We start from the raw sequence: 17,055 nt of genomic DNA on the forward strand, positions 1-17,055 counted from the left end.
ACAAACACATTATTATATTCAACACACAGATTAATGCTGGAATTTAAAGGTACAACAAGTGAGACTTAATGACAAAGACTGAATAATTACTTGGCCGGTTAGCGTGATTTATAACTTTACATTAACATTTCAGCTCATAATCTGTTTTGGATGCCTTCACTCCAGTCCACCGGTGAAATACTACTGTAGGTCTTGCTGCCTAAATGAATCAGCTAAATTGGATGCCAGAGATGTTTCGTTCCAAGCTTCATAAACACTTTTTTTTAAAAATAGTTTTTAAGTCAAAGCTAGACTTCATTTAGGATATAAGTAACTTAATTTAGGTGTAACTGATTTCATATTTACCCTAATGGACAGAATTGACATTGTTTCTGGTTTAAACAAGAAAAAATACACTAATAATGTACAAACAGCCTGATAAACAGTATAATAATGTTTCAATATGAAGCTAAAGTAACTTCCATTATCAAAAACATCTGTTTGTATTGTAAAGGCAGATAAAGATAAGAAAAATCTAAAATGTTATCTTCAGAAGAATGCTTTCCTAAATAATGATGTGAGTTTTAAATGTAATGGTTTGTCACCTTTCCAACCCACTTAGAAGGATATTTTATTAGGGCATGATTGTTAACACTGTTCAGCAGCAGTTAAAGTGCAACTTGCTGAAAGGGGCAGGTGATAAAAATGAGCTAAAGTCAACTCTTTACCAAGGGTTACGCAAAGTGTATAAAACACTTCTGTAAGCCAGAGGAATTATACGAACCGGCTCTTAAAGCAGACTGAACGAAAGCATCACTTCATTTTAAATCTACACTTAAGAATTATGCTTGAAAAAAAGGGGAACTTTTACCTTCTATGTTCCTGGTCTTCTTTTTGATCTCATGTATGAGTCTCTCTGGAACGAAAAATAGAAACAAAATATATCAGCACACTATTTTGTACTGTATAGTCAGTATCTTGCAAAAGATACCTACAAACAGAAATGTATACATTTCCAGTTTTCCAAGTAGAAATTGTTTATTTTCTGATGATGGGTGTTTCTTTGCAATAACACAGTGAAGTCAACATTGACAGAAACATGTATGATTGAGAAGATCAGGCCTCTGTGAAGCTGTATAATTCAGTGTGCTGCTGGTCAACAAGTGACTCAGCTCTTCACAAACTTGAAAGCTCGTTGTATTTATTTCAACATTTTCCTCTGAGTGGAGGAGAATGCTCACTCACTCACTCTCTCACTCACTCACTCACTCCTCCACTTGCAGTAACTTTAGAAAATAAACACAGAAAGAGGTTGTAGGTTCATTTATGAAAATAAGCAGCTTCAGCTGAAATTGTATGTTTGCACATTTACCTCTGGTCCCTTCGTCGATCACCTCTCTGATCTTTGTTTTTTCAGCTGCGTTCTTGCGCGGCTTCTTGGCAGGTGGAGGCGTGTACGCCGCCTCAGGTTCCGCCCACATCTCTGGGTACACTTCCTTATAAGGATTCTGCTCGCCTGTGGGGATGATTAACTTTGTCTTTAGTTGTCATGGGTGTATCATCCAGAGTGAGTCAGGTTACTTTGAAGAAACAGTACACTGGGACTGGTTTAAAGACGTGGAGTCACTAGTTAACGCTTTTGTAGACTTTCAGACTAAGAAGTTGACATTTTTCCTTCTTTCTACGACTTCCTTGGTAAATGTTTGTGTGACCAACACTTTTAAAAGTGCACTATGTAGTTTGGTGGAAGAAATTTTAATCAGATTAATTTAAGAGAAAGATTTTTATGAATAAACCAAATAAAAAGAACATCTTTGTTTCCATGACTGAATAAACTGAATAAATACACAGACCTTACACGACAACACAATTTCGTTTTGTTTTACTAAACTACTGTTTATATGTGGCGGACCCTGCCACCTTTCTAGCTTCTAACAGTGCTCTGGGGACTTTATTTTCCTCTGAGAACAGCTTGTTCATTCACTTTAAAATATAAGTGTAAAATGTATATTTCTGAGTTTGTAATGCTTACTTATTAATATTTTAAAATCATCAATCACCTTTGGTCTCAACTGAGGGTCAACCAAGAGGAAGTTAAGGAGTTTTAAGAGGTCAGTATTGTAGGTGGTTGTTATCCCTTTCTGTCCTTTAGAAGCAAGTAATAAAATCTTAAAATCAATTTGAAAACGTATTGGCGGTCGGTGCAGATGTGCTAACACTGGGGTAATATGGCCTCCACATTTAGAGCCAGTAAAAATTCTAGCTGCAGCGTTTTGAAAGAACTGGAGTCCAGAAATTGATTTTTGACTGCGACAGGTAGAGTCTAGCCTGTCAGGCATGAATTACCCTCTCTAATTCAGCACAAGGTAAAAAAGACTTTATTTGAAGGAAACAGTTCAGCGAAAATTTGTTTTCTTGCTCCTCGAGGGTCAGGTCACTGTCAAAAATCCTGCCTACATTTCTGGCCACAGGCTTTATGTTCGATGACAATCTAAATCCTGTAAGATAAGATTTCTTCCTTCAGTCTGTCCAAATAAGATTACTTAAGGGAAATATAACACCAACAGTCATGTTCGGTTAATAGATCATCTATAAACACTTTTTGCCTTCACATACTTTGGGCAAACTTGTAAGTTTCAAGGATATACAAGCGACCACTGACCAACCAACCAACAGAGTAAGCTATATAGCTAAAAATTATGTACACTGTGTATTTAATGACCACTCCCATGAATAACATATCAATTAATGTTTGTTTACCCTCTGGAGGGTCAAGTGATGAAGGACCACTGGGCAGGAAGCCGGTCATGGCCCACTCAATCATCTGTCTGGTCTGAATCTCTACCCCGTCTGCATCATCGCTCGCATCACAGGAAGGAACTGGCCTCCCCGCCCGTACACTGGCCACCTACACACAGAATAAACACACACATACACAGTGTGGCTCATACACAGGACACAAAGAATATGTCGAGAATAAAAGCTATGTGCAGGTCAAAGTGTACAAATCCTTCACTGATTGTTTATACTTTTACCCCAGTTCGACTGAATGATAAGAGGGTAGAAGAAGGAAATGACCATGTGTTCTGTAATATAACCTGTAAAAATATGAGACTGACACTAACGTACCCACATGTTGCCACTTTTAAAATGTGGGCAAAGAGAGAATAGAACAACTCCTCCACAAATGCAAAATATCCTTCCAGTTTCAATGCAAATCTGCAGATCTTGTTACATAAGAAAGGAATGAGTAACATATGACCTTTAGTCTCGCACAGTTATATTTCTGTCTTTCAGATGTTGGATTTCATCCATAGAGAAATACAATGAGAGAAGCAACAACAACAAAAAAAAAAAACAGTCATCAGAAATGACACACTCTCCCTGGTGTTAACAGCAGAGATCAAACGTCCGCTTTGTTACCTGCAGAGCCTCAAAGATGGCTTTCCGGTACATGGACTGTTTGTTGTAGGTGGGCTGGTGGAAGGCAGAGGAGAAAGAGCTCAGAGGCATCAGCTTCTCCACACAAACCTGCAAAACACCGGAATTTAATTAATGTTATCAAGATTAAAGGGTAACACAGGTAAAAATTAACAAAGCCTTGAAAACCTTAATTAAACAGGAACTTTGCAGATTTTCAGCCAGCTTTGTATGACTACAATGTTGGTATTAGCCCACCCACTCTTATGCCCACAAAAAAATCCTCTTATGGCACAAAACACATCATCTGGCAGATTTTAGGGCTGTTGTATCAACTGCACATTGCTAATGTGCATGTTTGTTTTGCCTGCATCCAAGGACATAAAGAGAATACTTGGATCCAGAGAGAGAGAGTTGCCCTGCTCTCTCTGTTGTCTCGAGTGAGGGGGTGTCTCACCAAACTCTGATCAATCTGTCAAAACTAGGCAGGGCTGATAAACTCCAAGCCACGATTCTGTAACTAAACTGCAGGGATGGGACCATAAAATACTTTTTATCGGGATGATCATGAAAATCCTCACAAGAATTACCAGAAAAAGCTGTCTACCTCGCTGGACTGATTTATTTTGAATTGCCTAAGCCTGCCACCACAGCTGAAGGTCTGACTCACAAGCTGCAAAAACAAGTTAAATACTACAGATTACCAACTAAAAAACTTCAGGGAGATGAGGTTAAAATCATTTATCTATTTTGTTATTTATGTTTAGCTGCAATATAGAACGTTGGTGAACCAGAAGTGGTGATTGTTTCTGTTCATTGTCTTTTTCTCACCTAAAATGCTTCAGAAACATATTTTAGTGGACTGTTCAGATGTAATACGACTAACTGGCCACTTTACAGTTTCCTGTTTCAATTGTACACCATCAGCAGTGTTATTTGGTCTGGTGTTGCACAGTGCACAGTGGTGATTTTGTGTGCCATTGTGAGTACATCTATTTTAAGGAAAGATGGCTCAAAGGGTGAGGAGCAAGATATCTGTCTGATTGGGGTTATTCAATTCTGAATTTAAATAAGGCAAAAGGAAAAAGGTTCAAATTGAAGTAATGTTTTATCTAACCAAAGTAAAAGATCATGTTAATTTCCTAAAGTGTCTGCTAAGTGCAAAATAAGTGTTGAATTAACACTGACAAATCTGTGGAGCTGTGAAGAGTACATTTTATTCGAAAAAAGGTTATCAATGTCTTTACTGGGACAGTATTTTGGCGTGTATAAAAGCATGAAATTAGAAGACTGGGGTGTTAAATACTCTGGGTGTTGAAGCCATTAAGCTACTGCCTGAAGGCCAAATTGATTCCCTAAAAAAATTAACAACAGACTTTTTTTTTTCTCTCTCTTTATATGGACTTTATGTCCCCTTACTAAGTATCCAATATGTCTCTGCTAGGGATTAAAGCCCATTTCATTCATGTACTTGATCCTCAATAGAACTACTCACCACAGAGAACTTGCCGTCTCCGAACCACATCACCCAGCGAGTTCCGTCTGCAGCTCGACTTCGGCCGCTCATCCACCAAGAAACAATGCGGCCGGGCCACCAGGAGAAACCTCGCAGCTTCCCAAACACCAGCGTGCCAATGCCAAAACCCCGGCCATCCTGTAAATATCACAGTGAAAGCAATATGGCCGTCAGGACAGTAAAGAGTTCTGACAAATCATCTGTGCTACAAGATAAAAAGTATGGTACAAACGTGTGTGTTTGTTTGATGTAATAAAGTATAATCTTCAAGAAAAGGCACTAATTGAAAAAAAAAGACTCACTTGTGAATTTACCTGGTACTCTATCTCATTGGGTGTGGCCTGTTCTCCCCTGGCAACCGGCTCCGGAGTCACGGCAACTATCGGAGAGGCGGGGTCTGTATGTTGTTGTGATGGGGGAGGGGCCGGGCTCGGCGGCTCCTCGTCTTTATGGGAGTCTGCCTCTGATAGGTCGTCCATCATGCTGATCTCTGCCTCTCTGTACGCCCGTCGCTCTGCCTGTGGAGGAAGAAGAGAGTCAGGCAATGGGCAACAAGACGATCATAGAGAAAATCGACAAGTCTCACACCAAGTAACAATTTCAGTGAGGTGGAATAAGGCTGATATTTTTTCCCTTGAAACACATCATTTAATTTTAGGGAGTTGAAAAAACAGTAATTACATTGCAGTGTAAAAATGTGATTAAAGAACTTGAACAAGTAGGGTCACATCCAAGCAACACATACAATGAGAAGAAAATACATGTTAAAGTTATATTTTCTGAGCTCTTGATATTGGCTAATGACTCACTTTATGTATTTATTAAGTACAGTATAAGTGACTTAACTTTATAAATTCCATCGGGGCAACATAACAGCTTGCCTTGCACACACACCAAAAAATAATAATAATAATAATAACAATAACATGCGACACAAAAATAGATAATAAATACATGAAATAATGATAACATACAATAAAAAATTCTAATTAAATATGCTAAGGAGTTCAGTAGATTAAATTAACCTATAATAAAGGGAAAACGTTAATAAATAGTTTGATCATCAATTAATACAATAGAAAAAACCCCCAGTAAACTCAACAGATAACAGAGAAGCTTCACCAACAAGAAAATGTCCAGAGGAAGCTAAAATACTTTCTTAAGGATTTGTTGATGGAAAAAAGAGGTCAAGTTCCTTCTGTGATCTTAGAACACATTTTAATAATGCTGCTCATTGAAAATTAATTAACTTTATCCCATATGACATTTTGACTGGTGTTGTCAAAAGGGTTTCAATTAAAACGGCTAAAACAGCCAGAGATTCAATTGTTTTTTTAATGCATGCATGTTGATTATTACAGTATAAGAAGAAAGCGTGTTTTCTTGAGATAACAAGTTTTGTTATCCCAAGATAACGAGATTAAAAAAACCTGCTATCATGAGAAAAAAAAGGTTGTTCCCTCTTTTTACTTATCGCTTAAAGTTGATTTAATCAACAGTGCCATGCATACACTGCATCATGACTGTGATGAAATTTCAGATCAAGGAGTACCTATTATCGATTTGTACCTCAGTCTTTTTTATTCATTTACATTCTTGTCCCAGGGCCAACAAAAGGTTGTAGCCTATTATACAGTAACAAAGCTGATCACAGTAAGACTGTTGTGCCATAGTGTCTCACTCTGAAGTGTTTGTGTGGAAAAAAGCACTACATTATATTACTATGATAATACCATTGTTCTACCTACCTATTCTTTACAGTAGTACATTGTAAATATTCTCCTTTCAAATGAATAAAGGAAATATTCAAATAGCAACATTTTTGCTTTAAGACTCACGGACCCACATCACAGAGCAGTTTGCATGCAGTTGTCCACTCTTATGGATCTCATGACGTCGTCTTCTCGTAATGATGATAATCTCGTTGTCTCGGGAATAATGACATGAACAAAATTTGTTTTCTCGAGATCTCAATACAATTATTCTGTTATCTCGTGTATCTCAGTGACAATGACATAAATAATTTGTGATCTCAAGAAAACGGACAACACCGGAAACTTGGGGAAATAATATGTTTGACCCATGTTTATTTAGGGCTTCCATAAAGTAATACTTAACCCTAACTTAAAAAACCTTATCAGTCTCTGCACCTTAACCATTGTTTTATTGTGATCTATTGTTTGATTTATGACTGGACTTGTTCTGTAAATTTCAAACCTAGATAAGTACAGTACAAAGAGGCTGCACGTGCAGGGCTTCTGTGGGACAAGCACTCAAGTTAAATAGGCAATAATTCCTCATGAATCCACCGCAAGCTAATTGAAAATTCACACAAGAAGAAAACAACAAACAGATAGAATGTGCCGCGTGGTGACACACTGACTTTAAATGATTTTTCACTTTCATTTGAGGGAGTGATTTCTTTTATTTTTTTGGTACTGGGGAAATGCTTTTCTTAATAAATTATTTCTGTGAGAACAGTCCTCTGGCATTTTCACATAATTACAAGGCAAACAAATTTCCCTGTTATTCTTCCAACAGCACCAGCACCAAGTCAACAGGATTCACCATTTATGGCTGAATATTTGTCAAATTCCCCTTCAGGGAAAATGCCTCCACATACTCTCTATAGCCTCCTCCACTAGTGCTGATACGATTAGATAACAGATTACTCACTAAGCTCTTTTATCAAGTAAAAATATAACTTTTTTTACAGCAGTCAACCTTTTAAGTACATTTGTCGACTATCATATCATCCATCTTATAAGCCTTTCTGCGTACTTGGACATCACAAGCCGTTGTCACTGATCATGTCTCACTGTCCGGCACCTTCTGAGAGGATCATCCCCCTTGCCTGGGTTTCCTCAAAAGTTCCCAATCTGTCATAACCTTCATGTTTTATTCTTGTTGGGTCTACAGGAAAACACTGCCCTTCAAGGAGGCTCTGTAATTGATGTTTCATGTGGGTCTTTCCAGCTGATGTGACGGCTGCTCCAGATCAAGGCCTTAGTGCCCCAGGCCGTAGGAACAATCCTTTAATTGTTCCTCTAAACAGGAAGTGAGTGGGGAGAAAGGGTGCGGTGGGGAGGCAGTTCAGCGGGTTCAGAGAGACAGAGTGAGGAGAGCGAGAGAGGGTAAATAGGATTATATTATAAAACTGAGGAATATAATAGGGACAGAGAAAGTGGAGCATGTTGAGCAGAAGACTGAGGGAAGAGTGCAGTAGGTTATGTTTTAAAGTCAGTTTTACAAATAATAACTCGTGGCCATACTACAATAATGATTTAACCAAAAATGTATCAAGTTTACGAAAGTGTTCAGATTTTTTACTCAAGCGAAAGTACCTATATCACAACAAAAACACACCATAACAAGTAAAAGTCCTGCATTTATAACTTTATTTGAGCAGCAGTGTAAAGTGTAGCATCGGCACAAAAATGAACTTAGGGTAGTTTGGGAAATACCCTTGTTCACTTTCTTGCATGAAGTTAAGTGATAACTCTCTGACATCCGTCCATTATATCTAAGGCTACATCCAGCAGCTAGTTAGCTTAGCTTAGCTTAGCTTAGCTTAGCGTAAAGAGGAATAGTGGGGAAACCCTGTGTCTCTGAAATCATACCACAAAATCTGAAGCTCACTCATTTTAACGTATCTAGTTTGTAAAACCGAAGTGTAAAAGCAAAAAGGTCATTAAAACATTTATATGTGGAACTTCTTCTTGGCGGGGAGCAGAGATTTCCCACATCCCCTCCAGATGAAACTGCAACCTGAACCTGATTTTGACAGCTTTGGACTGAGCCAGGCTAGCTGTTTCCCTTTGTTTTCAGTCCTTATGCTAAGCTAAGCTAATTCTGACTGTAGCTTCATATTTAATGGACAGACATGACAGTGGTATCGATCTTCCCGTCTAACATTCAGTGTGAAAGTGAATAAGTGTAAATCCCAAACTGGCAGTCTTTAAAGGATGACAGTATCAAAGTATTTTAGTCAAGTATTTCAATGTTTTCACTCATTAAAGTGGAGCTATTTTTAAGTAGTTTCTATCAATTGTTTTTTGTTTTTTTTGCATCATTCATACATTTTAGAAGTTGCTTGTGTCAAATCTTGACCTTCAAGGAACATACTTTCCAAGTATGATGTGAAACAACAAAGTGTCTCTACATTCTATTTAAGTTTGGTACCACTTTAACCTCATTTAAGAAATAATGGCCACCTTTATCAAACAGACAAATCGACTAAAACAAACAGAAGCTAAAAAAGCTAAAAGTCACAGTAATGCTTACACTAGTTACGTTCACACAGATCCTAAATCTGAACATTAACCAAATCTGAATAGAAATGCATCATGTTACCACCTCACTTGGAAGAGACTGGCTCAATCTTGATCAATGGGTTTCTGATGGGTGGTATATTCTTTATCTTCATGACACATTAGGATAACATTAGGTGGTGTGAACAAGTTTCTGTACGGTGTAACAAAACAAGATCACTGTAAGACCTTTAAAAATGACCTGGAGCTAAACATAACTACAGCTTTATAAATATTAACTTTTGCATTCAGTCCACCTGTTCTTGGCAGGGCCTCTTTTCACTGATGTCATTCACTGTACATAATGCAAAGCCCAATGAGTCAAAGTGATTGTGATTTTGGGCTGCATGCATAAAACTGATTTGATTTGATATGATCTAGCTAGCTCCACAAAGAACTAAACGAGGAAAATTCCATTCAGAAATCTGTCACTTTCCCACGTTATTTGGGGTCATGGAGTCAGCTAGAGTGGAGGACAGGTATGAAGCCCAGGCCATCGGTCTATCCACACTACCAGCCAGAAAACTGCTGCTACAATTCTGGAAATCTATGACTAGTGGCTGAAGGAAATATATCACATCAGGTGGAAATCTGATTTATCATGTCAAATACTGTTGCCGCTATTTCAAGGGTGTGGCAGTTTAACTGTGTTTTGGTGTCCTTAGTGTTTGTTATTTCCTTTTTCTTGCATTTGTTATTTGTAAGTTTGTCCTGTTATATTTCTGTAGCACTTTTCAAAAATCAATAAATAGACGGTAAAAAAAAAAAAATAAATAAATAAAAAATCTGTCAATTTATAGGTGCCTGTGCCTCATGGGCCAATGTATATTGGCTGATTAAAGTGGAAACACTTTACGCATGTCATGATATCTCTTATCAGAATGATTTCAATCAGGTTGAAGAAACATTGTCAGTGTTACCGCAGCTATGTTTTGATTGTAGGGGATGTAACCGTGGAGTCCAGGGAAAGACAGGACATCGGCTAACGCTTGGCATCAAAAGAGACAAATTTAAAAATAATCATGACCTCACTGCTTTCTAAACTGCACAAATCTCACTGGCCCTGATGTAAAGTCCCACGGCTCGCACAAGAGCCTTTCCATGATCTAAACAACATTCTTCCTTTTTGGTTTTCTAACACTGGAGAGAACAATTTGGTTTCCACTTTAGCTGGTCTGAAAAACCACCATCTAATACAATGAACGTGTGATAGAATTTGGTGGGAACACATTCTGCTAAATTCCTTGAGAAAAAAGAGAAAATATACAGAGGGGAAGAAACACACAGAAAGAAGGGGAGGGATGTCGGCATAAATCCACGTGGAGGAGACAGTAAAAGTGAGAGTTGTCGGGTCGTGACAGTTCTCTCCTCTGTTTGACCCCGAGGCAACAGGGTCACTCTTCCCAGCTCCTGTTGACCTTCGACCTCATAAAATCCTAATCAGCCTGTTACATGGATCGTAGACAGACCACACACACAAACACACTGACACAACACTCACACATATATGTGCGCTGTAAGGGAAACTCCATATGTCGTCACCAGTTTCTAAAACATCTGGAATGCTTGGGAAAAAATGCGTGGACTTTAAATTCCTACATCGAAACTCAAAAGTATCAGTGAGGCCCACAACAAAACTACAAACAATTTTTGAGACGAGGAAGAAGAATATTTTGATGATGTGCTGCAGAACTGACAACATGAAGGATACTCAAACTAGATGACTTATAAACAAAATGTGTTTAAGCGTGTTGTTGATGAACACTATTCTGACACAAAGCAGTGCACAGAGGAAATGGAGGAGCTGCTCACAGCTGGAACAAATTTTAATTAATTGTGGGTGGTGAGAACCTCAAAACATCTTAGGGAAAAAAGTATTGAATCTTAAAGACATGTGCTGTTTATTTATCTAGTTTAATGGAGAGTGACATACCAATGTTTGATTGATTTTGTACCATTGCCTTTAAGTATAAAATAGTATTTAAAAGTAAGATAAGACGATAAGATAATCGAGACGTACCTTTATTGATCCCCCGTATGAGAAATTCAGTAATGTTAAGAGAGTTTAATAGAATGAGCAATATAGTATGGATTTGGTACATGCAGAAAAAGGTTTTGTCTGAGTGTATTCTTCTGCTTTAAACTCATGTAACTTTTACATTTTCATGCTTGTATGTATCACATTTTGGGAACACTTTGATGTAGGTCAGATCAATACGGCCTTAAAATAACACTTGATATATATCTAAATAATCTTCTCAAAGGCACTTCATTCAATAAATGCCAAGACTGGGCAGCAAAATCAAATATCACAATAATTTCGACGAAAAATATCAAAGTTGTGACAAGTGTGTAGGACTGACTGTTGGTACTGTAACAAAATCTAAATACAATGACATTTCTGATTATCAGTAATCATCAGTAATGTGATTATTATAAGGAGGTGTGTAGAAGCAAGTATCAGAACAGGCAGAACAGTCAGACAATATCAAAATTATTTATATTTAGTTATTAATGCTAATTTGAGAATATATTTTAATGTTATGTAAAAGAGTAAAGTGATATCAGTGTGTCTATACCTTTTATGTTTAATTTATCTGTAAAGTTAATAAATCATATACTTTTGTACAGCTTATTTGTTGTATGTTTTAAAGATATCTATATTATTTATTATAGCCTGGATACCTTGCTGATGTAAGCAGGATATCCATACCCATATCGGTATCAGTACACTTGTTGTCCGATATGTCTCGGTCTGCAAACTTTCCCTATTCAGTGGTTTGAATTCAGAGAAATTGCTTTGGGGTGATTTATAACCATTAAATTCCCATGGAGGTTCACTGTTTCAGTGCACTGGTTTCATTTTAGACAGAAAAGTTTATAGTTACATGGTAAAATGTCTTGCTGTCGTTAAATATCTTTTAGTTTAATAATCACATTTGATGATCGTTGCAAAAAATGTGCATACCAATAATCTGAATCTTTTAACGCAAAAAGCTCTATTATTTATTTATTCAATGCCAGTTCACATACATATGTTTTTTGTTGGCTTGTTTTTTATTAATTTCTTGTGTTTTTGTTGACCTTGCTGCACACAATGCCTTTGCAGGGATAAATGAAGTTGTATTGAACTCAGCTGACCTGAACAAGACTTACTATATTCTCATTTGTACTTTCAAGTATTAATAATTTAGTATCACTATTTTCTTCATTAAGGAGAAAATCTTCCTGTAGCAGTCATTTATACACTTACACGCTGTTGTTGCTGTTGTTGTGAAGGAAACTTGATAATTTCTGTCAGCATCTGGACCGGATCAGCTCGTTAGAGGACTTGGACCTGACTCGTGTTGCTGTGAGACATCAGCCAAAATCCTGCTCACTTGGATGAAACTGCGTTTGTTGCCTGGCAACATTCGTTGATTGAACACTCCATCAGGAAGCTCTGCTGCTTCCAGGGATGCAGATGACTCATTGATGTATTCATCTGCTCAGGTTTAAATGCAACACTCTGGTCTGAAACAGGTCAGCGTCATACAGCCACAGAGTGGGCCCAAAAAAGACAAGAGCCTGCAGCTCTGCTTGATTCTTGTATCACAGCCATCTGATGATTGACTGCACCATAAAAGTTTAATTTTTCAGAGCTTATAACACAATTTAATTGCAGACATCTACAGAAATGGTATGTACAATACAGTGTAACTTGTTTTTTTTAAAGTAGGACATTTTGTTAAATACTAGTCTGTTTCCCCAACAATTCTGTATACTGAGCTGAAGAATAGAGCAAATTCACTGCGACATGTGCAATTTCAAATCACCTACTAACCCACAAAGAGTACAATAAATAGGTCAGTTGACAGCATTTAGACTGGGAGGCTTCCACTCTGCAGGGCCTCATTCAAAGCTTCAACAGTGAACATCATGTCTATTCAGAAGGCCTGAGAAACTTTCTAAACTTTGTGAAACACTGTCTGTGAAAGAAATCTGAATTTTTGGGGTCTTCTTGTAAAGATGTATATTAAGTTATATTTTTCTTTGTAAAAAAACATTGTGTCTGTTTGTCTCAGTGATGTACTTGTTTATTAGCATATAAAGCGAGGAGGCGTGATCTGATCCCAAGTGGTCACTCGAGATGCATGTCGAAACGCCTAATGCCAGGTGTGGACTGGACCTGTCCCCATGTGAAGCATGTTAACACCAGCGAAAACAGCCTCGTGGTTTATAATAATAATGCAGCTCTTCCTCCCTCATAGCTGATAATAATAAGGGGGTGCTGCAGCTCGCCTGCTGCAGTTCCTGGATCCATGCTCGAACATGTACGTGTATATTAGTGTTTGCGTTATATAATGATTGTTGATGTCATGTTAGAATAAAAAAGATCAATAGACCGTCTTGGTATTGTTACAGGAAATGAAACCGCGCAGGCATGTGTGTTTTCACGTGAGGGACAAATAAAGGCGGAGAGAGGTTGTAGCACTGTGAGTTACGACTTTGAACTTTGGCGAACCCCGTGGCCTGGTCAGAGATTTCACTCTTAGTGCCGCCCCCTTGACTTCCGACCCCTCACCCCACGACCTCGCCAGTGGGCCATTTCTCAAACCACGCCCCCTTTATGAGCGTGACTGACCCTGACCTCGAGATGGACCCCACGTTGCCCAACAAACACACAGAGTACAATCAAGAGAGCAGTAAAGACCCCCTCTCACATCAATAGGCAACACACCAAGTGACTGCGCTTTCATTAGCATCGATCGCAGCCGTGGGACATGTTTAAGGAAACAATCAGTGGTTTTCCATGAAGCTCTCCCGAGGTCTCTTATAATGAAATGCACCAAAGAACATCTGTGTGAATGTTTAACGACAACACTGAAATGTCTGACCTGATAGCGGGGCAATAATCTGGTGGCTTTGTGTTGTTTTCCAATTGTTAACATATTAGAAATCACTTTGCATGTTGTTCAAGGCCGAGGAAAACTGGGAACTGCTTCAAGATTCAAGATTCAATTTAAAAGTCATTATGCAACACAAGATTGTAAAATTAAATCATAGTTGTAGTCCCTTTATCCTACTTATGAAAATCAAAAGTTGTCACAATGAGTGAATAGATGTATAAGTCATGAAGATAAAGGTTTTATGAAACTGGTAATCCAACCAAAGTGAACGAGTAAAGTATTTTTGTGATTAAATTGATCAAACAACTGTCTAAAACCTGATGTTAACACTGCAGTGTAATAGGCTGGTGATTTGGTCTTATTTTCCAATTATTAACATATTTGGAAACCATTTGCACAGCTTTTATGGGGAGAGGAAAAGTGGAGAAGGCTTTTAATTTGAACCTTGCTCTTAACAAAACCAACAAACAAGTAAATCTGACTAAACAACAAGTGTCTGTTTAAGGACAATTCCAACTCTGATCTTATCCTTGCAACATGATGATTTGGTGGCTTGGTGATGTTTGAAATTGTTAACATCATTAACTTCTACTTTGGTTCAATATCATTCTATTTTTTTTCCTGCTTTCTCGTGAACTATTTTGATATATCATTTGCTCCTTCCAATCTTTCCTTTTCCTAGCAAATAACTGAACACCTTGGTTTCTTTGTGACTCTAAAAGAAGGGGAAAAAAAATCTTTGTTGACGGCGGTCACAATTGTGACATACTGTTTGCAATCGATGATGATGGGTCACAAGTAGAGGTTGTTTTGTTTTGTCAAAGGTTGGGAACTGCGTCTGACACTGTGATTTACCAAGCTTGATCGTGTTACATCCAGAGAAAACTGTAATGTACCAACTGTGAATATGGCTCTCACAGATTCTTTCATTATATACTATCATATAGTTATATAGTAATTTAGTTTTCTCTACATGAACTTCCATCTTCATTCAAACAAACATTAAGCTACACTGCAAAAAAACTAAATTGTCTGATCACAATCACCTGGAAGGTAACATTTCAGATATAACATAGTTTTTTTTTAAGACCATTTGGATTAGTTCCATTGGCAATCTTTTTCCCTCATTGAAAGTAGGAAACATCTTGTGCACATTATCCTTGTTCCTTATTTTTAAAGTGGCAAGTCTTCAGGTGAAGTAAAGAGAAATAAAAGAAAATAAGGTCTGTTCAGTCCAATCACAGTCTCCTCTAAATGTGTTTCTGCACCAGAAAACACAAAAAAACTAAATTACACACTATTTTAGTTCAGCTAACAAAAGGAAACCCTGCCTGCAAACAACTTGCCATGAATTAACATCTTGATAGCAGCTTGTAACACGTCTTATTTTAAAACACAACCTTAACACATTTCACACGTTTTACATACTCTGCAACACATGAAGAAGAAAGAGGATGAAATCACTTACAGACCGGACATGGCAGCTCTGTATCTGCAACCCTTCCTCCCTGGCTCTCTTTCTGTCTGTCATTTTCTTCTCTCACCTCCTCCTCCTCCTCTTTCTCCTACACTTTTCTCTCTGTGTGTCTCCTCGGACACACTCGAGTCGTCTTTACCCTCTCGCTCCATGCTGATTGGCCAGTGGTGAAGTGTGTGATTTACTGGCTCCTTCACCTAACAGATGTTTAGGTGGACTTCAACAAAACACACACACACGCACAGCGTGCGGTGGTGTGGAGTTATGTCTGGTAGCCCCGGGGGGTTAAAGGTGATGACGACACACATATACACACACAAATCCAAGCTAGTGTTTACATGTGTGTGTGTCAGTTGTGTGTATGTGCACTGAGGTCAAAGGTTAGGTAAGCTTCAGAGTTGACAAGGCGAGGGGATGTGTTAGGGTCAGGACCTAACATACACAAACAGGCCTACACACAAAAAAAGTACAGATAACAAGTCACGTGCAACGGTTTAGAGTTAGAGAAAGGAAAGTAAAGACAAGTAAAACAATAACATATACAGGTCATTACAGTGAAGGTGGTAGCAAATAATTGCCTTTTAACTATGGATCAACCGATGTGGCTTTCTCAGGACTGACACGATTATTACAAATCAAGGTGACTGAAAAGCGACAGAAAAAAATTATACTCTTTTCTCTGATCTTTCGATCAGTATTGATATTGGTTTATCAGATATTGTCTTGGGTGGGACATTGTGTGAGACTTTGTTGCATCAGAGCCAAAGCAACACATTTTAAATGAGTTTATTTGGTCAGCAGTCTGACAGCAAAATCACAGATCATCAGAAAAATTATGAGTATCAGCCCCAATAATCGACCAGGGATGATTAAGAAGCTGGAAGCAGCAAATGTTTGATATCTTTGCTTGTCCTAACATATCTGACTTTACATACAAATATTTGCATGCTCAGTGTGATGCACTAAACAAGTGCCAGCGCTCTTGAAGAGAGAAGGCTGAAATCTTCAAACATGTCCAAAAGAATAAAATTGAAGTGTTCAAGCGTAGAGGAAATTAGCTTGTTGTATAAATGTTGTTGTATAAATGTTTTGACATTAGATGAATAATTTTTCTTTTCAAGCTAAAATGTTTCGGTGGTGTATTTAGATATCAACTAAACTCTGGGAAATAATAACAGGCATGTTCCTCTATTTTTTTTTTTTTTTTTACATTTTATTGACATAATTGATAATTAAATCAGCACATTAATCAGTTGGCTGCAGCACTACAAGTAAGCCACAAAACACTCAACAGATGGTGGTGGTAACAAGCGCCCGCAGAAGATTGAAAAGAAGACTGCCAGCTGATGTAAACAAGGACGTAAACAATGAAGTTTTTAAAATAATAGAACAATCAGCTTTACAGATGTTTTAAGAGGAGGCAAATTAACCTCACACATTCGTTAGGCCTGAAGAATAACACAA

At 37.9% G+C, this 17,055-nt stretch overlaps 1 protein-coding gene across 10 annotated transcripts in view; it reads right to left on the reverse strand.

Moving 5' to 3' along the window:
- dnmt3aa (DNA (cytosine-5-)-methyltransferase 3 alpha a) overlaps positions 1 to 17,055 on the reverse strand; it is a 65,128-nt gene that overhangs the window by 15,938 nt on the left and 32,135 nt on the right. For 7 of the 10 annotated variants that reach the window (XM_030405582.1, XM_030405579.1, XM_030405578.1 and 4 more), the window contains 6 exons: positions 5,218 to 5,433; positions 4,895 to 5,053; positions 3,403 to 3,510; positions 2,740 to 2,887; positions 1,352 to 1,495; positions 851 to 895 (listed from right to left, as the gene is read on the reverse strand). In XM_030405582.1, the coding sequence (XP_030261442.1) occupies positions 851 to 895; positions 1,352 to 1,495; positions 2,740 to 2,887; positions 3,403 to 3,510; positions 4,895 to 5,053; positions 5,218 to 5,433 (820 nt within the window). The remainder of the gene's footprint in view (positions 1 to 850; positions 896 to 1,351; positions 1,496 to 2,739; positions 2,888 to 3,402; positions 3,511 to 4,894; positions 5,054 to 5,217; positions 5,434 to 17,055) is intronic. The other 3 variants (XM_030405580.1, XM_030405577.1, XM_030405576.1) reach the window with 1 other exon arrangement.

Source organism: Sparus aurata, chromosome 22, assembly GCF_900880675.1.
Source record: "Sparus aurata chromosome 22, fSpaAur1.1, whole genome shotgun sequence".
NCBI classification, from domain to species: Eukaryota; Metazoa; Chordata; class Actinopteri; order Spariformes; family Sparidae; genus Sparus; species Sparus aurata.